Source organism: Chiroxiphia lanceolata, chromosome 1, assembly GCF_009829145.1.
Source record: "Chiroxiphia lanceolata isolate bChiLan1 chromosome 1, bChiLan1.pri, whole genome shotgun sequence".
NCBI lineage: Eukaryota > Metazoa > Chordata > Aves > Passeriformes > Pipridae > Chiroxiphia > Chiroxiphia lanceolata.
In genome coordinates this window covers 22,089,412-22,117,163 of record NC_045637.1, presented here as the reverse complement: position 1 = coordinate 22,117,163, position 27,752 = coordinate 22,089,412, and the positions used below count along the sequence as shown (strand labels likewise).

General features: G+C 42.3%; 2 protein-coding genes across 5 annotated transcripts in view; one reads left to right on the top strand and one right to left on the bottom strand.

Moving 5' to 3' along the window:
* The window catches only part of RNF19A (ring finger protein 19A, RBR E3 ubiquitin protein ligase), a 53,021-nt gene extending 48,264 nt beyond the window's left edge, over window positions 1–4,757 (bottom strand). Inside the window, exon 1 of one of the 4 annotated variants that reach the window (XM_032689024.1) lies at window positions 4,582–4,757. The gene's annotated coding sequence lies outside the window, so the exon portion shown is untranslated. Of the gene's footprint in view, window positions 1–3,782; window positions 3,989–4,581 lie in introns of those variants that run through there. The other 3 variants (XM_032689058.1, XM_032689034.1, XM_032689040.1) reach the window with 3 other exon arrangements.
* The window catches only part of LOC116799473 (basic proline-rich protein-like), a 47,059-nt gene continuing 21,325 nt past the window's right edge, over window positions 2,019–27,752 (top strand). Inside the window, exons 1-4 of the mRNA XM_032712652.1 lie at window positions 2,019–2,135; window positions 3,775–4,681; window positions 5,595–5,685; window positions 5,788–5,812. Of these exons, the coding sequence (XP_032568543.1) occupies window positions 2,019–2,135; window positions 3,775–4,681; window positions 5,595–5,685; window positions 5,788–5,812 (1,140 nt within the window). The remainder of the gene's footprint in view (window positions 2,136–3,774; window positions 4,682–5,594; window positions 5,686–5,787; window positions 5,813–27,752) is intronic.

Below are 27,752 nucleotides of genomic sequence, written 5' to 3'. Positions count from 1 at the left end.
CTGAATTGGTACAACCATTTATTTCTGCAAGATACCCTTCAAATGTCTTGCTGAAGACATCATTAGGGGATATGCTGGACTCTAAAGAGAGGAAGTTTTAATGCCTGAGGAAACACCTGTATATATGAAACTTCAGGCTTGTTTCATGAGGTCATTTTACTAAGTTGCTTTAGATTAAAGCAACTCTTATATCAGCTTTCCAGTCTGGTACAATCAGTCTAGATCCAAAACGAACCTTTGGAAATTCACCCTCCAGAAAAAAAAAGTAAGTCTACGGCTATTCTCATCTTGCAAATGGCAATTACAGTGCTTGGCTACTGGATGCTGACAGTTGCCCAGCAGGTGACTGACTTCAACCCACAGTTTAAGAGTGGAAAAGTCTACAGTAATCTTTCCATTACAAAAAACTAGCCTAAAATGAAAGTACACCTACTTTTTCTTATTCCATGAATAAATCCCAAGGTAGGGTTAATTCTTCTAAGGAGTATGCTACAACTTCAATGAAGGTAAAGGAGAACAGTCAAAGCCTTCCTCACTTGACTTGACCTAAGGGTGGTATCACAAATGACATCTCACAACTCAGCTATGGGGTTTTCTTCCTTCTAAGAATTCTACTTCGAAAAACTCAAAGACTGTTCTAAAGCTGGTATAAGACATGCTTACAACAGGAAGAAAACTTCTAGTAGAGCCCTGTAGTATCCTAGTACCACACAATGTCTACAGCTCTTTTTAGATACCCATTGCTTTGTTTTGGATCCTTGAGTCAGTACTTGTACTAAGAGAAAAAAAATAAAAAAACCAAGCAACCCATGCCAGAAAAAAAGACCAGCAATCAAAACCAAAGTAAAACAGTTATGCAGTGTCTGATAATTGCCACAAATGTATATGAAACAACCAAGATCACTGAAGAAAAGAATAAGCCACCTTATGACTCACAATGAGCAAAGGCTCTTCCACAAAGTCTCTTTTACAAGAAAATCTGTGATAATGAGGTGAACATTACTTTATAGAAGTTTGGAAGAAATCTGTCAATCCATAAATAAGAGCAATAGACAACAGACTAAATATCTGTTTATTATCACAAAGCACTAAGAAATAAAATAAATTAAAAGAGTGCCTGAAGGAATTTTCTGAAGTAATCCTTCAAGTGAATAATTAAGAGGGAAGACTCTACTCTTAAATTCAAACTGACAGTGGTTTATTTGGACTTATATTTCTTTCTAAGTTAAAGCAGAACACACAATATCTGAAATGTAATCTATATACAACACAAAAAGGTATATGTTTTTCCTTAGAGATTATTTCACTGAGAATTTAGAAGACAAACTACTTGAAATGAACTAAAATTATACTAAGTCAGGGATAAAACTTCCACTTCAGAGACTCAGAAATAAAAAGAAGTCTCCTCTTGGGAAAAATAGGAACGCTAAGAAAACTCCCAAACATTTTAAGACAAGGCCTCTTCCATATTCTCCTACAGGGAAAAAATACTGTGCACTGCAACACTAATAAAAACAATCAGTTCTCTAAGACTCGATGTAACTTTTTACCTTCTTGGTAGAAGTCTACTTTCAGATCCAATTCACATGCTTTTAGCAATAAGATCCAACACCACTCCCAGTATTTTCAAGCAGTGTTAGGTACACTGATTCAGTCAACTACACATCTTCCATGAGTTAACACAGAAGGCACAGTGGAAACAGAGCTAAGATAAACATAAGAGAAAAACCTGAAATCAACTTCTTTATGGATGTAACAGTGTTAGAATTAGTACCTCTATTAATGCTCCAAAGAGCTTTTGCTGACCCTAAGAAAGAATCAGACTGATTTGCAAATCAGCTACAAACCAGAAATCACACTCAGAGCAGAGCCTAAAACACATATCCACCAACTCACTTTAGTCAGGTATTAAAATTTATTCTACTAGGCCGGTACATGGTGTTTACATACAATTCAGAAAACAAATCACAAAGCTAAGGTAGATGTCTGACCATGGGCCAGAGTAAACTGACCCCGCAATGGAGACTACAAGCTTGGCCAAAGGCCATCAGAGAACAGTGGTTCAGAACAGTATAGTTGTACTTCTGAGTTCAAAGATCTTTCTTAGCACTTCCAAACTAGGATTCAGAAGTCCTGTGAGAAGACTTGGGCATCCTACTTTGTCACCCTGGGAGGAAGGAAGGAAGGTGGTTGTGTGTGTGTGTGTGTGTGTGTGTGTGTGTGTGTGTGTGTGTGTTGGATCTTTGCAATAAATACTTTAGTAAGACTAAGTAAAGGATCAAAGAGGCACAGGCAAACAGGAAAAAACCTGAATAAACTGTCTGAAGTTCTTCTCTTGGGGAACAGTCGATAAATGCTGTTAATTAAGAATAGCGGGGGGAAAAAAGCATACACATTTTCCACCACAAAAGACTCTACCCAACAGTCAAAAGAATTCAAGAGCTTGTGTTCTTTAACAGCTTGATAATATTCACATAAAACAACTTTTCCTAATGCATATATTAATGCTAACTGGGGATCCCACAGCTAAGGGAGCTTTAATGATTCATTTACTAATGGAGAGACCAGAATTTGTACATGCTACAAAGGTAAACAAACACATCTGTCAAGCATCTTCTTTCCTCGTGAACCTCAACTAGCACAATTAATCAAAATCTGATGATTGCTCTGCATAAGGAATGTGTCATTTGTCTGACAGATTGAAGGGGAAGTGGAGAGAAGAAAACCACACTTATACATTTCAACTCCTTCTTTAGAAATGATGTCCTGATGTCCACAAACTCAATAATAGCTGACAACAAACATAACAGCTAGAATTCAGCATTTTACAAAAGCTGAATTGTATAAAATACAGCTGAAACTCTGGCATACTTCAAGAAATATGCACAAAGAAGAGTTACACATATGTAAGCCTTTTACCGAACTCTTTTTTTAGATTAGCATTATTGTCATTATGCAAAAGTGAAACTTTTCATTTTCTGGACCAAACAGGCCTAGTTCACATGCAATTAAAAATTAAAAAGTGCTTTGTCAGCTTTATGAAAGCTTTAAGTATTTAAATGTTTACAGTTAAATAATGGTAAGATTTTGGAAACTGTAATGTTACACAGCTGTCATTTCTAAGCACGCAAGTGAATTCTGTTAGCTGGGTAATTCAGAATTTATACTTCAGTTTGACCTGGATATTAAACTGAAAACTTTCTTTTCCGATTAACTTATTAAAAAACACTTCATCAGATACTGAAATATGGTTCTTTGGCTGACAAAAAAAGCCTAACTATAAAAAAACCCAAACACTGAAGGAAAAAAATTAATTAAAAAAAAAATAATTTATGATTCATTTTGTCTACACAATTATACCCTGGAAGAGCCGTTTCCCAAATGGTTCTCTGCTTTTTAAAAAAAATGTTGTTCTTCGTGACAATTGAGATAAAGTACTAATCAGCACCAAATGATAAAACTACAGTATTTTAACAGAAACAAGATTTCTTGTGCTCCTAACAGAGAAACACAGGCACATAAACAATAAGCGACCACAAGGATGTGAAGGCTTCAAATTTTGATTTCTCTGCTCAGCAATAACAGCATCCTATTACTCTCCCTTTGGCATATGCCTATAACTCCACTACCACCCCTTTGGCAAAGCCCCATTTCTTTCTGTCAAGAGACAGCACTGGAGCAAGAGGAGGAAGGGAAGGACTCACATGCAGCTCACTTTGCTACCAAATCTTCCCTATCTTTCCAAGGTGCGCCTGCAGTAGGTGTTGTGAATAGCACGCTACCAGGTGGAAAACTCCCAGCTTTGCAGAAGGACCAGGGCAAGGAAAACACTCGGCAAGGGTGCTGGCTATCACCACTGCTGGTCCCCCACCGACTTCACAGCCGAGACGCAGTGTCCCTGGCCACTCCAAACTCCTCCACTCTTCCGACCCTCCAGATCCGGGTGGGCAACAGACTCCGGAGAGGTCACCTAGAAACTCTCTAGGGGGCGGGTGCGAACGCTGCCCCCGGGGTGCGTTGCAGGCGCGGGAGCCGCTCGCACTGCTCCCGCCGTGCCCAGCTCTCCTCGTGCCCCGCAAGTCCAAGTGCCGGAGTTCCCAGGGCCTCGGTCCGCTGCCGGGCGGCGGGAGCGCGGCGCCGGCCGAGTGGCCCCGCGGCCCACCCGGGCGGCAGCTCCTCCCCGCACAGCCCGCCTGGGCCGAGCGGGACCCACCCGCGGCTCAGCGGCTCCCCCAGCCCCGGGGCCGGCTGTGCCCCCCTCCTCCGCCGCGGGCCGCTCGCTCCGCCCGGGGGGAGACAATGGGCACGATGACTTCACCCTCCAGCAATGTACGGACCAGCGGGGGACGCCGCCGACTTCCCCCCGGCCGCCGGGACACCCCCGGGCCGCGGCTCCCGGGCCCTCTCCCACCCGGGCTCGGGCCCCCGCCCAGAGGCGGCTCCGGCTCGGAGGCTCCGCTCCACCCCTCACCCGCCGCCACGCTCAGGGCGGCGGCCGCCGGCGGAGGCCCGAGCTGGGGGACGCCGCCACCGCCGGGCCCTTCGGCGCCGCCCGCCCCGCCGCCCACCCACCCCCGGTACCTGCGAGTCGGCGGGAGGAAGCGGCGCCACTCCGCCCGCCCGAGCACGGCGCCGCGTAGGAAGCGCCTTAGTCTGTGTGTGTGTGCCTGTATCGGAGAGTGTGTGAGTGGGAACGGAGGGGGCGGCGCCGCCGGGGCGGGGCGGGGCGGCGCGGGGCCAGGGCCGGGGCCGGGGCCGGGGCTGGGGCTGCCCGTGGAGAGAGGCGGTGCCCGGGCCGTCGGTTTCCGCGACGCGCTGAGCTCAACGCGCACGGCGGTGCCGCCCCTCGCCCGCCCCCGGCGGGGCGGCCCCGGCGGGCGGGAGCGCTGCGGAGTCGCCGCGGGGCCAGGGGTACCTCTGCGCTGCCCGCTCCGTGCTGAGCCCGGCTCCGTGCGCGGGGCCGGCGGGGCGGGTGCGGTGGCCCTGCCGCGGTGACGGGGGACACTGCAGTGCCGCCGGCTTCAGCAGCAGCACGGAGTGCAGTGTTGTATATATGTACAGTTCCGTGGGCTTCACACTCATGGGAATGGAAGAGCGCGAGGCGAGGAAGGAACTATCGGGGCGTTTCAGTAGGGTTGTGCCGCTGACCGCTGATTAACTCACCAAGAAGGCAAAGCCCTGTTTCCGTGCTGTAAGATGCAGACCTTTCTTCTTTTCGACCCCTTGCCATTTGAAACAGAACCCGCCTCAGAATTTGCCCAGAAGCTTTTCCTTCCTTCGTGGCCCTGCCCTGCATTTAGCTGCAGTCTGCCCCGGGCTGCCTCTGGCCGAGCTGTATGGCTCACCTGCCCTGGGTTCGGGTTTTCCGTCTCCTTTTGCTACCGACCTTCTCGCCGTCTTCCTCGGGATTCCCTCTGTCTGCAGTGATATCGTAGCTGCTGCCCTCTCCCACAGCCTGCTCGCTGCCCCTAACCTCCGATTCTGGCCCGACTCCGAATCTCCTCTGACTAGTTTAAAGAATTATTTACATACACTAATACTGCATTGGATTTAAGTCGAGTACTATCTTTTTTAATTTGTTTATTTTTTCCTAGTTAATCATTCATACTATCTCATGTCATCTCGGAATTCTCTGGAACTGGAGTTAATCCTGTGCTTACAACTGGTGGTTCTTCCATTAAGCTGGTATGAAACCTGAAAACTTAATCTGGAAAAAAGTTATTAATCACCCATATAACATGTGCAAAGATAGTAAAATGAATAAAATGTGCCATTCTTTTCTTGCAGGATTTGCAATGTTAAAGGCTTGCAGGTACACTTACCTTTATTTATGTGCATAGTTCCATTTAAGTCAATAGGACTACTTCCAGTACTTCAAATTAAAAGTAAATGCGAGTCATTCCATGATGAGATACTTAATCTGAAATGACAGAATAGGCAATTACAACAAACAGGGAGGGGAAGTGGAAAATAAGGGTAACAACAATGAGATTATACTGGAATTTTGGCATGTTGCATACAAACCATGCCAGTTCCTTCTTTGCTTGTAAAAGCCAGCAGGTAGGTGAGTTGTTTAGACTCAGATATGGCAAACGTACATGGTACTTAAGGCATGTAAGTGGTGCCGTTGTATTCAGCTGGGTAAGATATACAGAAATATATTACATAAACCACTTACAGGGTGAAGTCTTAGCCACTTTGTTATGTATGGGATTTGATACAGAGAAAGGGAACCAGTTCATAAAATTAAGGGAGAAAAAGGAAAGGCAAGAATGGAGGTGCGTGAAGGAAAGAAATAAACAGAGGAACAAAAAGATTAGCATATAGAATAGCGTGGTATTTTTACTGGAATAGGAACAGCAAACCATTTACCAACTCAGATGTGCAGCTACCAATAAAACAGAAACCAGCAACAAGAAATGCAAAGCAATGCAGTAATGTATTACTTTCTAAATGTCCAGAGGGATTTAGCAAATTGGTACAAATGTTCTGAAATCTCTTGGCTAATGCTGGAGAACAGGAGGGAACGGGAGCCCAGGTGTTTTAAAATTCTGCACTGGGAGATTGAGCAGCCACTGTGGTGGTCAGATGGTTTTTCCTTGAAGCTGATGAGGGACAAAGCAAATCTCCAGCCAGCCACCCTCCTGAGAGCTTGGCAGCAGAGGGCCTGCAGCCAATACTTTCATCAGAAGTATTCGAAATAGTCAATTAACAAAATACAGAAAGCATGGGGAGGAAAGAGAATCTTTTCAGCACAAGCTGTACACCAAAACTGACAGTAGTTTGTTTCAGTATGTAGAGAAGATATGTTTGTTTGCTTGCTTGCTTGGTTATTGTTGTAGAACACAATGACAAAGCGGTATTAAGGAAAAGTAGGGGCTGCTCAAACTCTGTAACAGAGGAAATGCCTCATGCACACTGCTTTTGGTGAGGCATACAAGATTCAAGAAAGCATACAAGCCTGTCTTTCCAAAATACTGTCCTGACAACATCTAGCATTTAAAATTTCTGGGTATTTAATTCAGCTGTTGGCAGAAAAGTACAAAGTATTATATCAGAATACAAAAATACTGCCCTCCAAACAAAGTGTCTAGTATGTTCTAAGGAGACATAAGCACACACAACATGCTGTCAAATGGGGAAGGGCAAAAATCATATCAGCATGAAGAGAGGTGAGCAGACAGGGCTAAGGAAGGAAAGTGCTTTTTCTATAAGTAGTAAGGAATGGAGAAAGGGTATGACACGAACACCCTCATCTTAATTTTGTGTATTCTTCTCATAATCTATGTTTGTATGGATTGCTGGCCTCGGTGAAGTTTCAATATTTACATATGAAACACTGATATTACGTATAAAACACTGTTATTTCATGTGGTACTGTAAAATCCAGTGCCTTGGGCCAGAATTTAATGTGTTGGTGGTCTTTTGTATAAACTTAGGTTGGAAGAGTATCAAATATGATGGGTAAATGTCTCCATGTCTCTAATCCCACATCTGAGTCTTCCTTAGAAATCTTTATCTGAGTATTCAACCATCATCTTCAACATAAAATTGACAAATCCAAACTTTACTTTTGTATAGGTAATTTTATATTTCCTGCAGCCTCTGTCATCATCTGGTCTCCAGGCCATCATTTTTAGGGGAAAAACTTATCCCCAACCTTTCCCCTTTTGACACATACATTTGTGTCCTTGACCTTTCTTTCATCTTGTTCTGAAGAACACCCTTTGTTGGAGGATTCACTGCTCTCCTACGTTTTCCAGCTCAACTGTCTCACTGATTTATTTTTTTTTCCTGGAGAGTTTATTTTTAGCACCCCTGATTTTACTGATCTGTCTTACAGGGTTGCCCCACAGATGGCTGCATTTGCACAAAAAGCATAGCAGAAGATTGATGTGGCAGCAGAAAAAAGTGGCATAGGGAAGGAAGAGAACTGTCTAGATCAATTTTGCTGCTGGAGAAAATGTAGTATGGAAATGCATTCTGACTTGCAACTAAAGAAGAAAGGATAAAAGCCTTTAATGAATTGAAATATCTGCAATACCCATTGATAGCAAAACATTTTTTAGATTGGGCATACAAAAATAGGCAATACTAATAAATATTGCCTGATAAATAACTGATAAATATTGTATATTAATATAGCTAAGAGACAAATTGCATGGGACAGGAATAAGTGTTGAATATCGTCAGGTTTCTGTTTACCTATTGTGAAAGATTATTTGTCGTGCACTGATTGCCATCAATTGTGTTGAGTGCAGTAGATAAAAAAAAATAGTGCAGATGCACCATGATGACAAGGCTAGGATAATGGATTAGTGTCAAATAGAGCTATCTAACGTAGATGCAGTCTCAGTGATCCAAGCTACAAAGTGGAAAGGTAGCAGTAAACAACGTGCAAGCTGAAAACTTTCCAAATTTTTTGGCATGTCATAAAACATTAAAGGTGAAGGCTTCCATAGCCATTTCAAACATCTCAGATATCTTCAAATTACATCATCTGATCTAATCAGTTTCTGTAGTAGTCAATAAAGAAAAAGCAAAGGTAGCAAATTTACAATATATGGAACTACAGTCTCCAGAACATACCTACTGCATGAAAGAAAACCTCTTTAAATAAATTAAATAGGTTTATTTCCAGCACCAATGACAAAGAATAGAAATAGTTTGAGAAATCTAGGTGCCTGAATCCAAAAATGTTGCTCTTGAACATATATCAGATGTCTCTCAGCTTATAAGTCTCCAAAAGTCTGAGAAAGACTGCTATATTAGCTTAACATTTCTTGAATGCCTAAAACTCTACTCCTAAATGTAATATTTAAATTCTGGAGTTGAGAAGTTGCAGGAGTGATACCTGTGTATTTTCTTGGAATTAGGTGTCCTGACTTTTTAAAAGTCTGTTGGTTATCACTGTCAGTATCCTTAGGGAAACTTCAATTTGTTAGAAAAATAAATGAAAATCGACTAAGAGTTATGCTGTGAAAAGAAGCAGACTATCATTTCTGTTGCACAACACTGTCTCCATTCTAGTCCCATGAACTTTCCTCCTCTGTTAGTCAGAACAGTCTGAAACTTCTCTTTTTCTGGGTTGAGAGGTTATATGCTTATTCTCTGTCCAAAGGTGAAATTGTTTCTGGAAAGCTTGAGCAAGAATGTTTTTGCTCATTTTAAGTGTGAGAATGGTGGGGTAGGGGGAAATGTTGCATAAAGGTAAAAGTACTTGAGGGTTTTCTAAATAACTTTTTCATCATGATGAGGAGATGTGAAGAGATTAAAGTCATGATGGAAATAACCATGCTTTAGAAAGACCTATACGTTTTCTAAAGCTGGTCTCAAATCATTCAGAGAGTCCCTCAAGCAGCATATACATCTTCAGAGTCCATCTTCAGCAGAGCCAGAGAGCATTTAGACTTGCCCTTCCCTGCTCTCTGGCTCTGCAGGATAGGACTTGGCTGCAAGGACCTGTCCCCATCACCCAGCCCTTAGCCTGACAGCTGGAGGACACCAGGACAGCCCCAGCCCTGGACAGTCCCAGCCCTGGGTATCAGGCACTTGCATAGGGACTGGCTGAGGCCAGGCTGGGACATGAGCCCACAGGTGTGCCTGGCTCGGTGGACCCATCACTGGGGCAGGGGCTGATGGCTCCAGGGGTTTGAAATGGTGTCCTGGGCCATGGGCAGGGACCTCAGGGTCCCAACACATCCTTATGGAGAGACTATGTGGCTTTGCCATGATAACTTCAAGAGGAGCTCACTGAAGCAGAGCTCTGGCAGGAGCATTGCTGTGTGCAGTCACACTGGAGGTGGAAAAGGACAGAGTTGGGGAGGAGTGGTTGCCTTTAGCCCCTGCACAGAGGGTACGTGATTTCTGATGCAATGGCTAAGGCTGTGGGAGCCAACAGCAAGCAGCAATAGGACACAGAACCTCTGTGCAGGGAGAGCTTTCCGGAAATGCGTCAACCCTCCTGGCTTCACTGGGGCAAACAGGCCATTTGTAGGGCAGAGTCACTTGATCTGCATGGGGAGCTGCAAACACAACTCTGCCAGGTTGTCTGGCAATTCCTGCTTGCAATAAAATATCCTGCAGCCACCGCCAAGGGCTAGTAACAGCAACTTCCATGGTCAGGAGCACCCAACTCCAGTAATCTCTCAAACGCCTCCCAAGACTTCAAACCTGTTTTGTGGCACAGAAAGGCCAGTGACTGCAGTGCCATGAGTTTACCCAGGAACAGTACATAATTAAATCTTTGACAGAGAGCTCTAAATAGTTTTGATTCATTCAGTAGGCAGCATACCAGGATGTGCTTAGATGGGCCATGATGCAACGTGACTGGAAGATAACTGCTGGTCTCAAATGTCCCTTCCACGTGCAAGAGAAGCAACTGAAGCAGCCAAAGGTTTTCAGTCTAGCCACCACTCAGGCTACAGAAAAGAACTGTCAATAAAGACCATTGAGGTACTGCCTCAAACCTTTGACAGAGTTTAGCTTCTGTCTACCACGTTCCTTCATTGTGCAGTCTAAGCTGGTGCTCACAGAAGTGCACTTTTATCTAGGGCTGACCCCTAGTTCCTGACACCTCTTGCAGATATTTGGGCAGTTGGCTTTGGAGAACTGCTTCTGATATTGCTCCCAGTAACGCTCCCAGAATGCAATCTGCAAGGGGTTGAGCCAAGACCCTGCATCCATACACAAGGTTGCTGTGCTGGCCCTGAGGATAAAGATATCTTCAGGAGCCATGTTCCAATGAGGACCTCAAGGACATCACAGTAGAGGAATGTCAAAAGGGCTATCTCCAGCATTACTTTCGTCAGATGTATATCCAGCCCTGATGAGAATCTTTTCTCCTATATGTACAAGAAAGGAAACTGAACTGGCAAATGAAGCAGTGAAACAGGTCTCCCAGGGAAGTGATAGAGTCACCATCCTGGAACATGGTTTAGTGGTGGAATTGGCAATTCTAGGTTAACAGGTGGACTCGGTGATCTTAGAGGTCTTTTCCAACCTAAATGATTCTATGATTCTATGATTCTCTTATCTATGAAGTGTTTGGGCTGAGACTTCAAGGGCAGACCCTGTGAGCTTCAGGCTTGGAGAGAGAGGAAGGAAGAACTTCCCACAAACTTCTTCCTTCTAGATTCCATAGCAGTCAGCCTGCACACTTAGGGGGCTTGTGAGGGGTGAGAAGGCCACAGGAGCTTTGTGTGAGTCCTTTCTTCTTTTAGTTTGCTTGAAAACCAACTTGCTTCATGGGTAAAGGGGCATTTTGAATAGCTTTTCCAACCTTTTAATATTTGTTTTGGAACCTGAAGTACTTCTCTCTACTTTCCAGCTTCTCTCTGTATTCTTGAAGCCTTTGACAGCTCAATTTCCTGTCTACACAGAGATGAACCAGCCAACTTTACTTGGTGAAAGAACTGATGGGTTCTGGACCTATGAAAGGCAAGAAGTGAATCCACTGGGTTTATTGGTAAGGTCTAGGGTTTTTGATATCCATTAGCCATTTAACTACATAGTTGGCAGAACATTCCTGGGAATATCTCAGATTGACTACACACCATGGTACCTGGGAGAGGATCAGCTCTCTGCTAATGGTTGAGAATGGGCAATGGGTCTTTATCCATGACACCTTCCAACCCTCTGGATTGCCAACAACCTTCTGGATTATCTATGGGATGGTCCTCTGAACCACATCTTGCAGAGTCTTGTCCAGTTCAGTCTTTTTATTATGCCTAAAAACATAGTCCTAGAGAACATATTAAACAGTTGGTAGACAGGGGACTTTATGTGCATTTGCATTAATGGCAAAGTGAGGAAAATGGTGTAACATGTTTTCTTCTCCCTGCTATCCAACAAGGCCCCCAGGAGCTGGTCCTCCAGCCAGCTTCACCTTTGCCATGCTTCAAGTGGAGTGCTACGACTCTTGGGTGGTGTGCTGACTGTGCCTGTCCTTCTCAAGAAGAAAACAGAATTGATTTAAAATATATTTAACACATGTTTGAGGCCACAGTTGTTAATTTCTAGAACCAAGTGTTTTGAGTTAGCCTTTTACTTTTTTTTTTGCGTGCTAGAATTTGCCTACTGTACCAAAGTAATCAAGTCAGGAATCAGAGGATTTGGCTTCTCTGAGGACTGTGTCTGCCTCAAATTCTGCAGAAGATACTGTGTGTTGGTGTTGCTTCTTTTTTTTTTTTCCCTTGGCTTGTCTTCACAGGGTTTCTTTCCCTTGATTCCTTTCTATTTTTGCATTAGATCAGCGAAACACATGACACCTAAGACTTCACTCACTGTGCCCCCTGCTCCACCCCCTGCACTCAATTCTGTCCAAGATATACGGACAGAGATTTCCTCTCACCCCAAGGGTAATGAGTCACAAAGTCTGGATGATTAGAAGGAAGGGTTAGGGTTTCACCTGCCTTTTGGGAGATCATTTTCTCCCTCAGATACCATTCCTAATCCTACACTCGCTGCAGATTGCACTGTATCACAAGACTGGCAGAAGTGAGTCCTCTCTGGAGACTGCAGTGCTATGCATTGCTTTATGGAAGGTGTTTCTGCACCACATGTATCCCTAAAGGGTTGGAACTGACACTTGACATTGAAACTTGTTTAATATTTTTTTTGTTTCAAGTTTCGATAAAGTTTAACCACTGAGATAATCCAGGTTTCTGTTCGAAGCAACAGAAGGGCAGCCATACTGCTCAGTGAGCAGGCTCTCTGATGTTGTGGGGTTTATCTGTAGTGCAGGCTGTGTAGATACATTTGGGCTAACTCTACATGAGTTCAGCTGGCTGTGAAAGCACAGAGCCCAGTGAAGAACAACAGCTCACCAACCTTCCAGGCCGTGAATTGCTCTGTGCTGTTGCAGCATTAGTGCCGACACTGAGTTCGTTGAGACCTTGAGATCCTACTTTTGCCACTGCTGCTTGATTTTTTTGTCCTTTGCTTCTCTAGGGATTGCTGTGATTATGAGATTTAGTATAAAATTATTCTCTGCAACAGTAACTGGCAACACACATCTCTGCTTATGTGAAGGTCTTTCTGCGATGTCAGGAGTGTGTGTTTCAAGCTTTAGGTCATCCCAGTTCACCACCTAATTACCTGTCAGGTCTGGGCCATGCAATATAGAATCTGATGTTACTAGTGACTGGAATTCATTATTACGCCCAGATACTTAGCTGACATATAGAAAAGGCTGGATGAGTTTATGATCAATAAGGAATTCCCATAACTACAGAGCTGTAGAATACAATAAGCAAACGATGCAATCTACTAACCACTGACCAGGGAAGAATTTGTACCTCCACACATGTATTCAGTCTTCAGAGTAGAGCAATTCCTCTGAAGCTTCTGATATTGCCTGTTACTAGAGACAGGGCTCAGTGGAGTAATTACCTTAGTCGTGACGACAGCTACTCCAGTGCCATCAATGGAAATCCTTTTCATAGTGCTGAATTACAGCTTGACAGCAGCGATCTCACGACACACTCCTTCTGATTCCCCACCTGCATTATGACAAATGTTTTACTTGGTTACATGAAAATCATATCACTGCCTAAGAGGTAGACAAAATGACAATGAACTTATTTTTATGAAATCTTTGGATTCTTTGCCATCTCCTATTTGCTTTCTGTATTTTTTTTGTTTTCCCTTTTGAGGGATTCTACATTTATTGGGACAATCTTTTAATTGCTTGCAACTTCCCATTGCTCTGGTGTGATTGCTTTCCTGTATGCAATGTCTTTCTATGTGCTACTAGAAGTTAGAAACTGATGTCACCATTAACATTTTACTAAATTGTAATTGCCACCAGTGAAACACCTCTCCACCCCAAAAGTGAGTTTAACATAGTTATCAAAGGTTTGGAGGGATGCTTGCTCCTTTTAGTTTTGTTGACAAAAAAGGAAAAAGTCTCCAGCTCACAAATTGGCTTCCTTTCATCTGTTATAGGAATGCATGAAGGCTAATTTTTTTAAATTAATTTTTTTCTTACCATGGTAAGACAAAACACTTGGAACCTGAGCACCTGAATTAGAACATGAAGGATGTACCATAAAGTTCTGAAGAATGGAGATACTTAAACAGTTTATATTCTGACACTGAAGGCATAGGTAAGTGTAAACATTTTATCATATATCCAAGGCAGGCCATTTTCCCATGACGTACTAGCCTCATGTCAGCTAGTCTAAGAAGAAGACATATGAATCACCTTCTGGCTGCATCTGTCTGTCTTCTTTCAGTGTAGAGAAAGCATAGATTATGATCTTAGATTCATCCTTACCATTTGAACAGTTAAGATTAAGTAAGATGAATTCTTCCCCCAAGTTAGCCAAATATCGGAAAAGATATCAAATATTCCTTTCTTCCTTCCTCCACAGCATTATTAAAAATCTAGATAATGATTCTTGCATAATTATTTGGTATAATAAATGCTCATACTTTAAAAAAAAAGTACCAAGTTTAGTCAGTGATGATAGCTTATATAGCTTAATTTGCAAATAAACTCTTATCCCATTTCTCAGATCCTTAAACCAGGTTTTCCACAGCTGGAGGATTCTGTCAGCCAGACCACAACAGGCAACTGGAAGAAAGCAGTGAGGGTTCTTTGCAAGGATTATTTTTTTTTCTGTGCAAAGATGTGAGGTAGCCAGTTGGTAGCTTTTATTCTTCTTTATTCCATATGAAACCTTGATTTAGTGCTTCTGCAGTACCAGGGATGTGTAAGGGTCAGGCCAAGGGACTTGTACAGCCAGGTCACTCAGTCACTGAGCGTGCCCCATGTGGGCTTAAAGTATGTCAGGAGTAATGGAGGGTCAGAATAAGGAGAATGAGAAAGTGCAAGATCACAGGTCTTTGCACCATACTGAACTGTCATTTTTACCCTTTTCATAGAATCACCCTCAATACTGATAGGTTAGGAAGAGCCCAGAAAGGCTCTCAATGCTGTACCCATGATGGCCTGCTTTCTTTTTCTTGTACTGCTAAACAAAATACAGGATTCATAAATAGAAACGCTGAATATAGACTGCAGGAGATTATTTTAGCACAGTATGAAGACACGATGCCAGTAAACCTGTAATTTGAATATATATTTTTGTTGCAAGATCTAGTGTTCTGTGTTACACAGAGACACACAAAAATGTAACAAGGGCAATGAGGCTGTCAGCTGTGGCCATCTCAGTAGTGTTGCAGAATTCTGAAGAAGATGACAAAATGCTGCATTCAGTTGAGAAATCAATTTAAGCAGAATGCTTAGAGAAAATAGGTTGTTATCTGCAGAAAAGGGGAAGTTAAGGGCAAGTGGAACTTCACTAAAGTGTGCCCTGTGTTAGATAAAAGAGAGAAGTTCTAAGCCACAAATGGAGTTGAGCTTAATCAAGTTGAGCAATTAAACTTGTTGAGCTAGTTAAATTGCAAGAAGAGTAATCCATTATACCTAAATATTAAGTTTCCTGAAACTGAAAGAGATACCAGCAGAATATAAGGTACTTACCAATGTCAAAGAAATAGTCACAATAATTCATGTATAGAATGAAGTAGCAGTGCAACAAGAAAACCATATGTAATGTTTTAAAAGAAGTTTGGCAAATCTTGGGGCATCCTTATTGCTAAAGGAAAGCAGCTATATGTATCTTCTGGGCATTTTCCATTTCAAATTCATCCTTATTGACCAAGGAACTCTTCACATTATAATGTCTCAATGGGCAATTTTTTTGATCAATAAATAAAACTGATTATTCGGTAGATATCTAATCCTAGTGTCATTCTCTAGAGCCAGGTAAATGTAAGACAGTTTAAAAATAGCTGTATGGAAGAAAACTCTTTCCTTCTCTTCTCTCATATGGACAGATAGGCTTGGAGTTGTTGATGACATTTACTTTCCTTTGGGAAATATGTGGAGCTTTTTCAACTGGCTTGGCCAGAGTGTGCTGGAGCACAGCACTGCAATGTACCCCCAGTTCTCTGCAGGTTACTCACTTCCTCAACTCTTAGGTCCATTCCAGTTTAATGAGATTATTTTCCCTTAATGTTTTGCAGGCTTTTCCTGTCCCTTCTTGTTTTTCAGTGGAGTAATCATACTTACTAATATCTTATCCAAAAAGCCAAAGACAGCTTTGAAAATATTGCATGCTGTGGGCTTTTATTTGTCTCCTGTTTGCACCTGCCTTTAGACTATTAATAGAAAATTTCAGAAAAAAACACCATAACTTAACACATATAATACTCTACTAAATATTTTTCCTGGCACAGCTCAAGCTGATGTCTCAGTGTCAGTGCACAGAGCAAGAGTGAGACCAATTCTTTTCTATCTGTCTAGAAATTTCCAACTGTGACCTATGGAGAGCTGCCTGGTGGTCCCCACAGTCTTGTCTGATCATGTGTTGCTGGCTTCTCATCTTTTCCAGCTGCAAGCTTCTGGTAAAAGCAGGGAGAAAATGGTATTCCACAGAAGTAATGAATACAGCTGCTCCAGGGGTATTATGTGAATGTGTACCGGAGAAAAGATGATCTCCACAACCCTGGAAGCAGGGGAAACAAAATTTGCAAGACAGTCTCTCTGTTGACCTGTGATCTACCATATGGAAAAGCTGGACATTTCAGTGGGCTTTTATATCCTAGTTTGATTAACCTCTTCATAGTCATTCTTTGCCCTCATCTTTCTCCCTACAATTACAATACACTGTCATAAAGTACTTTTCCTCCAAATCTAGATTCCTGGAATGTACATGTAGGATAAGATCCTTAGCTCCTGAGGGTAGGATCTTATCCCATTACTCTGCCAATGCAGGGGCTTTTTAATACTCCTACTCTTAATCTAATTAGTTCTCCTGTCCAGTTTAAAATTTTCTCAGTCGTTGCAGAATTCAATCAGAACTGTAGGCTGCATGAATAAGCCTAGCCAAATGGGAATTTACTCTGACTAAAGGTCAGGTTTGGCCTCTGAAGAACTGTGTAGTAATGAGTGTTTGGTTCCCTTCAAAATTGCAATTGTATAGAAATGTCAGAAGAATACATGTATCTTTATTTAAAGAACTGGGTTTTTTTTCTTCTGGGTTGCTTAAAGCCACATGACTGAGGTATTTTACAGTACAGCTGTTACAGATGACTCTGATATAATCTCCTTTACAATCAAAGAGGGGCATGGAAAGTAAGTGACCTTCAGATAAGAGAAACTCAGTTGAAACTGTGCTTAGGCTTGTTTTTTGTTGGGTTTTTTTTTGTTCAGAAGACAACTTGGGTCAAATCTTGCCCTCTTGCCCATGAGACCACACTGCAGCCTGGAGAGTTGAGGGGCTCAGCCTGCCTCCACATACAGCCCTCTGAGGGGCTGTCTGGGGCTCAGCCTCCTGACACCCCACTCACTGAGCACTGAAGTCAGGGAGATCCCCTTCCATACTACAGCCCCTTTCATGCTACTCAGTTGGTGTCCCACAATAAATTCAAGGTCCTATTTAATGAAATTCTCTCTGTATTTATCTACTGACCCCAGTATGTCCTTAGTGCTACAAGAGATTGATTTTATCTAAAATAAAACAGAGAAGAGAGACTCAAGTACCTACGACTGATGAGCAAATAGCTTTTATTCCAAAAGAAAACACGATCTGAAAAAGTACCCTTTGGAGAGAGGATTGCAGAGGCGTATCAGTGGATGTTCATAGTCAGCATGGCATTTACTGTACCTTTTGGACAATTACCACCTCCTGACGTAACCCAGGGCTGCTGAGCTGATACAATGGCTCTCCCACCACGGAGGATGCCAGTGAGATTCAATGTACCACTGAAGGGGCAATGTCTTTGTGATGCATTGCCAGAGCAGAGCTGTGGCCAGCTTCAGCCTTGTCTCAGCACTGCTCTTCCCTCTCATCCCAGCACCATTCTCTCTCCAGAGCACAATCCTAACTTCTTGCTAGTTCTGAGCAGCAGATACTTTTGATGCCAGACCAAATACTTGCTAACAGTGTGAGCAGGTCCTATGAAACAGTCCTAACTCCAGGGAAGGACACGTAGGGCGCCTTACTGCAGTTCAGCTTCTCCTTGTAAATGTCTGTGTAAAAAGGAACCTTTTGGAAAGGAAATGAAAGGAGCAAGGTGGATGGCCAGGGAGAGATGCTGGGGTCAGACAGGGAGATATGGCGTATTATATCCTAGGAAGAATATAATCGAAACTTCTGGGAGGGAGCATGCTTCTGGCATAGTGCTCTCTTCCTCCAAAATGTGATTGTGTGGATGCAACAGGAGTCAGTGAACAGCTCTGCTTATTGTGTGACTTATTTCAGCCCAGCACAGATTCAGGGTAGAATTACCTACACACTCAATATTCCGATTTTGAAATATTCTTTTAATTCCAGAACCATAAAGACTGGAGATTTTACAGTTTTGAAAATGAAAGAGAGCTGTACAATAACTTGCAGACACACATAATAGCTTTTTACAGGATGTTATAGACAATTTTCTCGCTACAGTTAAGCTGTAATGAATGTAAAAAAAAAACTCACACCAGCAGGCAAAAAAGGGAGGAGCAAGAAAAAAACCAAAAAGCCATTTACTTTTAAAGGCCTGTTGGTAACTAATACAAAATCAAAATTTAAGGTTTGGAAAACAGGACATTTTACCAGGCGAAACCTAATGAAGCTGATTTCTAAATCAACAACTTAGCACAATTACATTGATTGCAAGAGCAATTTGGGTAATTACATGTGGAAATGACCATAATTAGTCAGAAATGAGCAAGAACCTTGCAAATGTTCCCATATACAAGATTTTCTTCATCTTTCTATGAGATGTTCAGTGCTCAGTACAAGCTCCGTTCTTTAAGCCAATAAAAAGATGTGGTGCCATATGTTCATGAATGATACCTCATAATCTGGATACCCAAAAACTTTGGGGACAGTTCTGAATTGTTACATGTATCCGTTGGCATTTTTGGGGGAAAGACCCGTGTCTGTTGTTACAGTAGCAGTGCCCAAGACACAGGGAGCTGCATTTTGTTATGCAAATATGGAGGGGGAGGAATCGTGCATTTTGTATAGAAGTTCTGCCTGGCATCATGTCAAAAAGTTAATTCCAGTATGGTCAGAAGAACAAAGAACAATTTTAGGAAGGGTTTGATATTTTATTCATATTTAGATTAAGTCCAGAGAGATGATGAGAATGTTAATTGCTCTCCCTGAAGAGACAGACATTCTCACCAACTAGAAAAATCAACTGAAGCAATTGGGTCTTTTTTCTTCATTATTCATTTTTTCTCTTTTAATCTTCACTATGCAAAGCTAAAAAGAAGCTGAAGAAAGCCAGGCCAAATGGCGAGAAAATGAGCACATGAACTGCAGAGTCTTTAACTGATTAAGAGATTTGTGAACAGCAGGGACAATAATCAAAGCAGGTCCTATCCTTCTGAATAGAAATGAGTTTGCTAGGACCTTTCATAATTGTTTATGACCTATTATTGTTGTTATCATTATAGATCTCTAGAGAAAGAGGAAAGTAGCTGATGTAAATTTATAGCAACTTTAGAGATAAAATGGTGACTCTGTAGAAACTTTTGCTGTTAAAAAGCCTCGTTGAATGGTTGTAAAAATCTTCTCTGTTTAAACAAATGGTCCTGGTGATAAAGGCTTTCCAGCAGAATGCTCAAAATAACAGTCCAAAGTGACTATCACCATAAAACTCAGCATACTGCCAGAAGAGTTGTGTTTTTGACAAAACTCACCTCATTGTTAATCAACATAGTGAACTTTCTCTGTAAAATTCATCCATGGTCCAGCTGGAATACAGTGAAATAGATTAGCTTTAAAGCTCAAACCAAGGGGTGGCAAAACCATGGGGGACTGTGCTGAAGCCCTGTTTTTCAGCTCTGACAGGCTATCTCCTAGATTGATAGCAGTTTTCCAATGTTCAGTGTTATTTCAGTTGGCTATAGTGCTCTTGTTTCCTGGTGTTGTTCCATCTCTGTTAATGTTTTATATCTGTCTTTGGACTGTTTTTTCCACTGAGCTCTCCTGCTTCCTTAGCACTGCTGCAAAACATGGTGCAGGAGCCTAGTAGATGTTTTTGGGGACTGTTGACTTTGCTAGGACCTGATGCCCTCCTCTATCCCACCATATCTGACCTGTCCTGTCCTAGTCCTGGTAGCCTGAGGGAGAAGAGTAGCCATGTCATAATGTGAAACACATCCTTTTGTTATTATACTGGAGGGCAAACCAACCCCACATGAATAGGGTAAGTAGTAACACTACCTGCTTTTGTCATCTTGAGGGAAAGAAATCATGGACAAGGGAAAGGAGCGGGCAGGGGAATTGCTGCCCTTCCCACAGAATTGTTGCAGAATGGCATCAGTGGAAGCAGAGCAGTTTGCAGGGGGCTGTGGAGAATGACATCTCTGATTAGCCTGCCCTAAGCAGTGGGGAGTAGTGGCTATCTGGCCAAACAGGCCTCCACCAAGAGACAAATCCTTGTTCATTTGGGGCAGTGGCATGACTGCTTGTCTTTGGGAAGCTTTTTCTGCAGTTCAGCTCTCCTGCCCAAAAAATTCCTGTTTGGTCAAGTCCATCTGTTTGATTTTCCTTTGAAAATGTGACATGCTGAGCATTTGGGTAGGTTGAGGATGGTTTCCCTCAGAGCTGGCTGGAGGCTTGAGCTGATGTTTCCTTTATCTGAATGGAAAGTGAGCCTGGCAGATGGGTAACATGATGCTAGTCTCAGAGAAGGAAATATTTCCAAAAGAATTGCGTGTGGTGGGAGACTGTGTTTGATGGTGTCACAAGCTCAAGCTGGTAATGTATCCTTGTCCTGTCCTGTCCTGTCCTCTTCTTTCCTGTTCTACCCTGCTTCTTATATTGTAGCTAACAGCACAGTTTCTGAAGAGGCAGAAAATACAGCATTGTTTTAGTGAGGAAGCAGTAAATTCCCTTGTGTATGTCTTCAGCTGTGATGATCCACAGAACAGTATAAATTTGGGCTTAATTTGTTTCTGGCTTCTGCTATTAGAGGAATGAGTTCAACTAAATTTTTTCACCTCAGTAGGACATGATACCAGATGAGAGTTTTCTATGGATGCCACTTAAATGTATAGTAAGCTGGGATATAATATTCTGATCTAAGTAAAGAAATATTAATTTAACAGACAATGCTTTGTTTGTCATTTCAGGAAACGAGTGGATCAGAGCTTCATCTGGCCGGTGAGTGCATGACTCCATCAAAGAGCTGTTATGGCACATACCAACAAAGGGGCTGGCTTCAGGGCTAAAATTGCTTTGGGTCCATATTATCTATTCTTAGTTTGCAAATGAAATGAGTCTGCTTGTAAAGTAAATATCCATCACATTCCATGAAAGAGTTGGGAAGCAGCAATGTCTGTGTGAAATGAGCCCCAATGTAACTCAGTTTCATATGCAGGTGTCAATAGCTCTTTTATGGGCTGCTTGGGATACATTGGACGTATATCAGATATAATTATCCTCTTTTGTTAAAGTGCCACTGAGTCTGGCCCAGTTTAAAACTCAGCCCCCGCCTAGTCTATGGTGATAATTTTCATCGCTTCCTTTGGCCAACTTTCATAACCTGGAGAGGTTCAATTGCAGTTAGCTGCAATAGTGTAAAATTAATTACTTTTGTATATTCCTGTGCTGTAAGCACTGGATGCAGCTACTGTGCTGTAATATTAGATTAAACTGAGTACATTATTAGCTTTATCAATGATTCATTACAATCTTAATGCCAACCAAAAGGACACGGAGTACCCATTTACCAGTGCACCTCTGGCAAACACTGCAACACATACAGGTGCTTTCTTTGGAAAAGCCTTTATCAAGGATATAAAGTAATAGAAATTTTCTGATTTCAGTACCTGTGTTTCAAGTATATTACATCAGAAATAGGAAAAAACCCCTGCATTTAACTTCAGACTTAAAGCAAGATGCTTAAGATGAGACTCTGAACCATGTATTGCAGGCAGCCAGGTTTAATACAAAATCTATGTGACAGCAGTCAACTGTAGACTGAGAACTAGACCATTTGTAACACTGATGGATGATTGTGCTCATGTCAGTCTGTGGCTGGAGCCACTGAATGCAACTGTGAAATAAACTTGATTATAGAAACAGAGACTTGCAAAGACTCTCAGAGGCATGTGGCGTGTGAGCAACTGCCTCCTCTTAACCATCCCTTTCTTGTCTTCCCCCATGTTTTGGAAGGTACTGTCTCCTTAATTCATTGATCCATTTGTTTCCTCCACAGAAAAGTCATTCCTCTTTCACTCACCCCTTCACAGCAGGCCCTGAAGGAAGGGTAGGCATGTGGAGTGCTCTTAATATGTAGAGAAATGCTAACCAATAACAGAATAAGAACAGGGGAATTTTTCTCTTCCTTTCCCTTTTGGGCCAGGATGAGAAGGGGTATTTCAAAGAGCTGACTTTAGCTGGTACAGATGCAGTTCACAATTTCAAGCTTCCCAGTTCTTTTGAAAGCTGAGGCATTGGCCTGTGATATGCACATTTGTCAACAACTGTATATTCACTCCTGTGGGCTTGAATCAAATCCTACTATACCCTAGTTTGTCACTGGTATAACCACTGATTTCAGTTAAATTAGTCTTTATTTACACTGGTGAGTATGAAGAAAGGCAGGTTTGCTAAGTGCAGCAGATCACAGAAACCAGTCTTTTTCTTCAAGGGAGGCATTAGTCACTGCTGCAGGCACTTTGATTTGTTAGTCTATACACAGCACAGGCTTTCAAGAAAGCAAAAGAGTATTTGTATGGATTTCCTGGGATGTTCAGCACTCTTGTAAAGCATTGTGTTCGTTTTGGTACGGTTCATGAAAATAGGTAATTGTCTGCTTCAAAAATGAATCAATGGAACTTCAGAAACAAACTCCACCAGGGGTTAGAAGCAAGGGTTGCTGCGTGTGAGACTGACAAGGAAATATCTGTGTCCCAAGAACAGCCCACAGATGTTTACAGGACATCTTTGTTAGGACCTGAAGGATGGGAGTAGTGCCGTGTGTCTCAATATGCACTTATGATAACTATTACTCACTGGTAGCCATTTGAATGTGCCTTATAGAGCTCAAAGTCCTTCTAAGAAAATAAATAGTTATTAATGATAACAGTTATATTACTGGGACCTTTAGAGCCCTGCTGGGGTCCTCTGACCCAGGACCAGGAGACTCAGTAAACCATGGGTAAGAAAATTAAACTTCCCGTGATTAGGTTTCATTTCACTGTAGATAAAACTGTATCTCTACTGGAAAATGTTTAGGGTTTAAGAACTCAAAAATAACAGAAAACTACTGAGTACTACTTTTGCCATTTGCAGATGGTGTTATATAATTAATAAATCTAAATCATCAGTGTCAGCTATTTAGTCCAAATGAACAGAATCTTATAGTGGCAGGGACCTCTGGAGGTCATCTGGTCCAAGCCCCTTGCTCAGCCTCAGAGCTAGTTGCCCAGGACTGTGTCCAGATGGCTTGTGAGTGTCTCCAAGGATGGGAACTCTATAACCTCCCTGGCCAGCCTGAGCCAGTGCTTGGTCACCCTCACAGTGAAAAAGTGTTTTCTTATGTTAAAACTCATACACTTAGTCTCAATTTTCATGTGATGCACATACAAATACTTTTGGAAAGTGAAAAAATCAGGTTTTGCTCTTCTTCCTTCAAACTGAGTAAGCAAAATGGACAATCTCTACAAAAAGACAAGTAAATAGAAGAAATTGAAAAATAATTTCCCATTAAAATGCTTCTTTTTCAGCCAAACCTAATTAGAAAGGTAATTTCCTAGAAGCTTTCAAAAATTTTCCCATTTCTTTCACATACATTTTTGCAGTATCACTGCACTTCGCTTATGCATGGAGCATCTCCCTGAAGAAATCTGGAAGGCCTTGTCATTGATATGCCTCTCACAGCTTGCTGATGCTGTGGCACCAGCAGGAAAACTGGCCACTGTATGCTAGGTAGGCTACAAGGCAGCTGGGCAAGGCAGTGCTTCCTTAAAATACTCCAGACATACATAAATATATATATATATATAGTTCCACTACTCTATGCATATACATATATTAAAAATGCTGAGTATTTAAATCAGTACATATGTAACATAGAGATGCAGTCTTGTGTACGTGTGTGTGTGTGTGTGTGTATATACACAATCATGTGTGTTTAAGGTCCTTTTCTTTCTCCTTTGTTCCCTTCCTCCTATACTAGTCTCCTTAGATTGTAAGCTTGGTGGATCAGATGCTATGCCTGTACTGGTGCATCTTGTCTTAAGGGGGAAATGAGGGTATTCCTGTAATATAAATAACAGAATCACACACAAATATTAATTTATAACCCAAAATCTGTGTTCAAAGAACACTAAAACTGCAAAATCAAGCAGCCAGAGATAGGAAAGACTAGAACTAGAGAGTCCTTTGCCACTTTAATTCGGTGCCCTTTGCATACTACTAATTACCTGATCACATATTCTGCTTTTTCCTTTTTCATCACCTCATTCAGTGTCTGAAGTGTGCAGTTCTAACTTATTGAGCAATGAGGCAAAATTGTTTTTCCCTTGACTATTCCACATGTGAATTCACATCCTGTTTACTGCATGCTGTTAAAACACTGCTATTGAAAAGAAATGGTCGCTTCCATTCTGAGCTAGATAAAAGTAAGGTAGTTTTGATGTGGTAAAATTGAGATAGATTAAGGTGAAAAATTTAAAAACTTGGGGGACACAATTTGAGATATACCTAATTTTTCACAGTATCCGTCACCAAATAATACATATAATTTCAAAGCTCAGCTCCTGAATCTGAGTTTGATGCTCAGGGCTTCTGAAAAATGAGCCCAGAGAGCACCAAGCCACCTTTAATTGCAGATCACAGACCAAGCTATTGACCCATTTGAATCCAAGCATGAGCTGCTTTCATTATGCTCAAGACACCCAAGAAGTAGAAGAGAGCTTTCCAAGTTCTCTCCATCCTGTGGTGTGGGTCCCCATATGTTCTGCAGTGGAAAACATTGATTCTGTGCTGCCTCAGGTCAGCACACGTCACAGGATCCACAAATGGAGTTTTAGAATGAATTAAATATGAAAATGAATAATGCACCTTGTGCACTGCTCATGAGGAAACCTAGTTTGAGACCACATTTAATTTCATACTCCTCTTAAATATTACATTGTCATTGCACTATAGAATGCTAAAGTAAAAATGCTGGCTACATCCTGGGATCAGCAGTGGAGGTTTTGACTGCCAGGCAGGGAGAATCAGAGGTGCTGGCCCTTGGGAAGGTAATGGGGGCACTGTGAGCTGTGGAACGGGTGAGCTGTATGGATATGCCATGAAAGTCATTCCCCTTGATATCATTCTGGATGTTCAGTTCAGACTTATCGTCTTTAAGTTTCAAAGTCAATCTTGAGTGTATTCCTTTGGGGTTGCCATTTCCCATAAAGATTCTCCAGTTTTTCACAGCCTCTGACATACTCGCATCTGTTTGCACTCTGGGCTCGGAAACATTTCTCAAGAGAAGGAGCAAGTCAGGTGAGTTTTTCTAAAAGAAGAGGTGAATTTCTTGAGCACAATTTGTTAGTATTGCAAGAAAAGTGTGGTTTGTAAGAAATTTGTCTCCTTTCAAGCCTTTGAGCTGATTTTTTTTCCATGGGCTATTTGGCTCTGCTGTCTGCTCTGTGTGAGGTGTTCCCAGCTCACCTGGCACAGACAACCTTTGTGCGTGACTGCGAGAACCTCTGCATTTCTGGTGACGTTTGAATTCATGTCCACACACAGAGCAGTCCCCAAGCTGCCTCGTGCTGCCTCAGCTCCAGACTTTAAGGACTACCTGAGGTACCAGCTGAAGAAAATCACCAAGGCTGTTTTTGGAAACTACCCACAACTACCCCATAAGTTTTCCTACTTATAATTCATAGAAGAGACATGAGCTGTATCTGGATGATGCCACATGCCTGCACCTTTCTGGTACCTTTCAGTCCCATATGACAGTACAGAGAGGGAGGTGTAGGTGCTTGCTCTCTTCTCTCCTCTTTTGGATCATCTGTGGGCCGTGGAGTTGGTGCTGCAGCCAAATGCTCACCAGGTGATAGGGAAGGCAGAAGTATGAAAGTGCAGAATATTGCTGGGGAAGGAGCGTGTGGGGTGACCATGTGAGCGGACAGGGATCCAAAGGACCGAGAGGCTCAGATATGTGGAAAGAGGAGATGGGAGAGATCAGAGTCATTGGCATGCTGTGAAGCATTAAGATGTGAAGCAGGGGGCCGTCCACTGTAGGAAACTGGCAACTGAGGATTTTGGAAGGGGTCGGGGGCAGGCCAGGAGTGACAGGCTTGGTTGCAGGAGCAACAAGTCTATGGCCACCTTCTCTTATGTACTTAATGCTTAAGGTTGGGGAACAAGAGTGCCAGGACTTCCAAAGGCTTTTCAGGGACACATGATAACCTCAGGGGCTCTGACAAGTCAATGCACAACGAGAAACCCGCTCACACACACACACAGTGGGGCTGAACAGCCTGGCCACTGTGTGATATGAGGTGTCATGGGGCTGGGATGCAAGGGGAAGGTGAGTATATCCCCTCTTGTCCTGTCTGAAAATTCATACTGGGAATTAAGATGCAGTATTTGTGGCAGTCAGGGGCTCAGCTCGATGATCCAAGGAGCCCATTCTAGCCTTTTTTCTCTAGCTCAGACATATATATCACTGTCCAACACATCATCTGAGGGTACTAGGCAAGCATAGCATCCCTGCTGAGCCCAGACACAGGACTGACCTCTATATACACCCTTTCGTGTCTTTTGCTAAAGCAGATGTGTGGAGGGAGGTACAGGGTTTTCCCATGTACATGCTTTCACCTTTCTGATGCCTGGACACTGGTTCTCATGATCAGAGTCTGCACTGGAGCTAGTTCTCCTGACCATCAACAAAACTGTTGGCTTTAAGAACAGTGAGAGTGGACCAAGGAATCTCTGAAAATCTGATTTCAGGTAAGAGGGACTTACATAACATACCACCAATTAGAAATAATTAAGCTAAATGTGGAAAATAAAGTATATTAAAGAAAACAATAGGAGGGAAGCAACTGACTTGAAACTGGACTTTTTTATTCTATACTTTCATAGATATAGAGTACTTCATTTCACTTGTCTATGGATAAGAGAAAACAACCCCTCCTATTGGAATTATCTGACTCCACAGCCACTGCAGTACATCACTGCACATTTTTTTCTACCATGTCTGGTAAGGAACTGGAAATCTGTTACCTGGGTTTCAGGAACAAGTCAGGAACATGACATTTAGTCATCTGCTTCTCCAGTTTGTGTGTGTTAGATCAATGGTGTGGGCTGCTGTGAATTAATTGCTATTCCTTTTTATGTACTTTAGCTGGCTACAGCTGCTCAAGACACTTTTAAATATCCTAACAACTCCAGTATTGTTTGCTGACACTTTCTAAATTCTCTGCTCAGCATCTGGTTGTCTTGATAGCATCAAGTGCCCTGTTTCACTTGGAGGCAGCCAGGGGCTTTGGTGCAGGGCCTGTACAGGTGCTGCGGAAACAATCCAGGGCAATTTGAGTAGCATCTAAAAGCCATACTGTTTATTTTTCTGTTCACATGGGCTACTTATCACAACCACCTGGAAAATGCCACACATGCAGTTACCCCAGAATAGGGCTTTGTGACAGCGCAAGAAAAATGGTTATTTCATATGATTCATTAGCAGTAAGTCACCAGTAGGTAAAGCATGTTTGATGTAGGGTTTGAAGG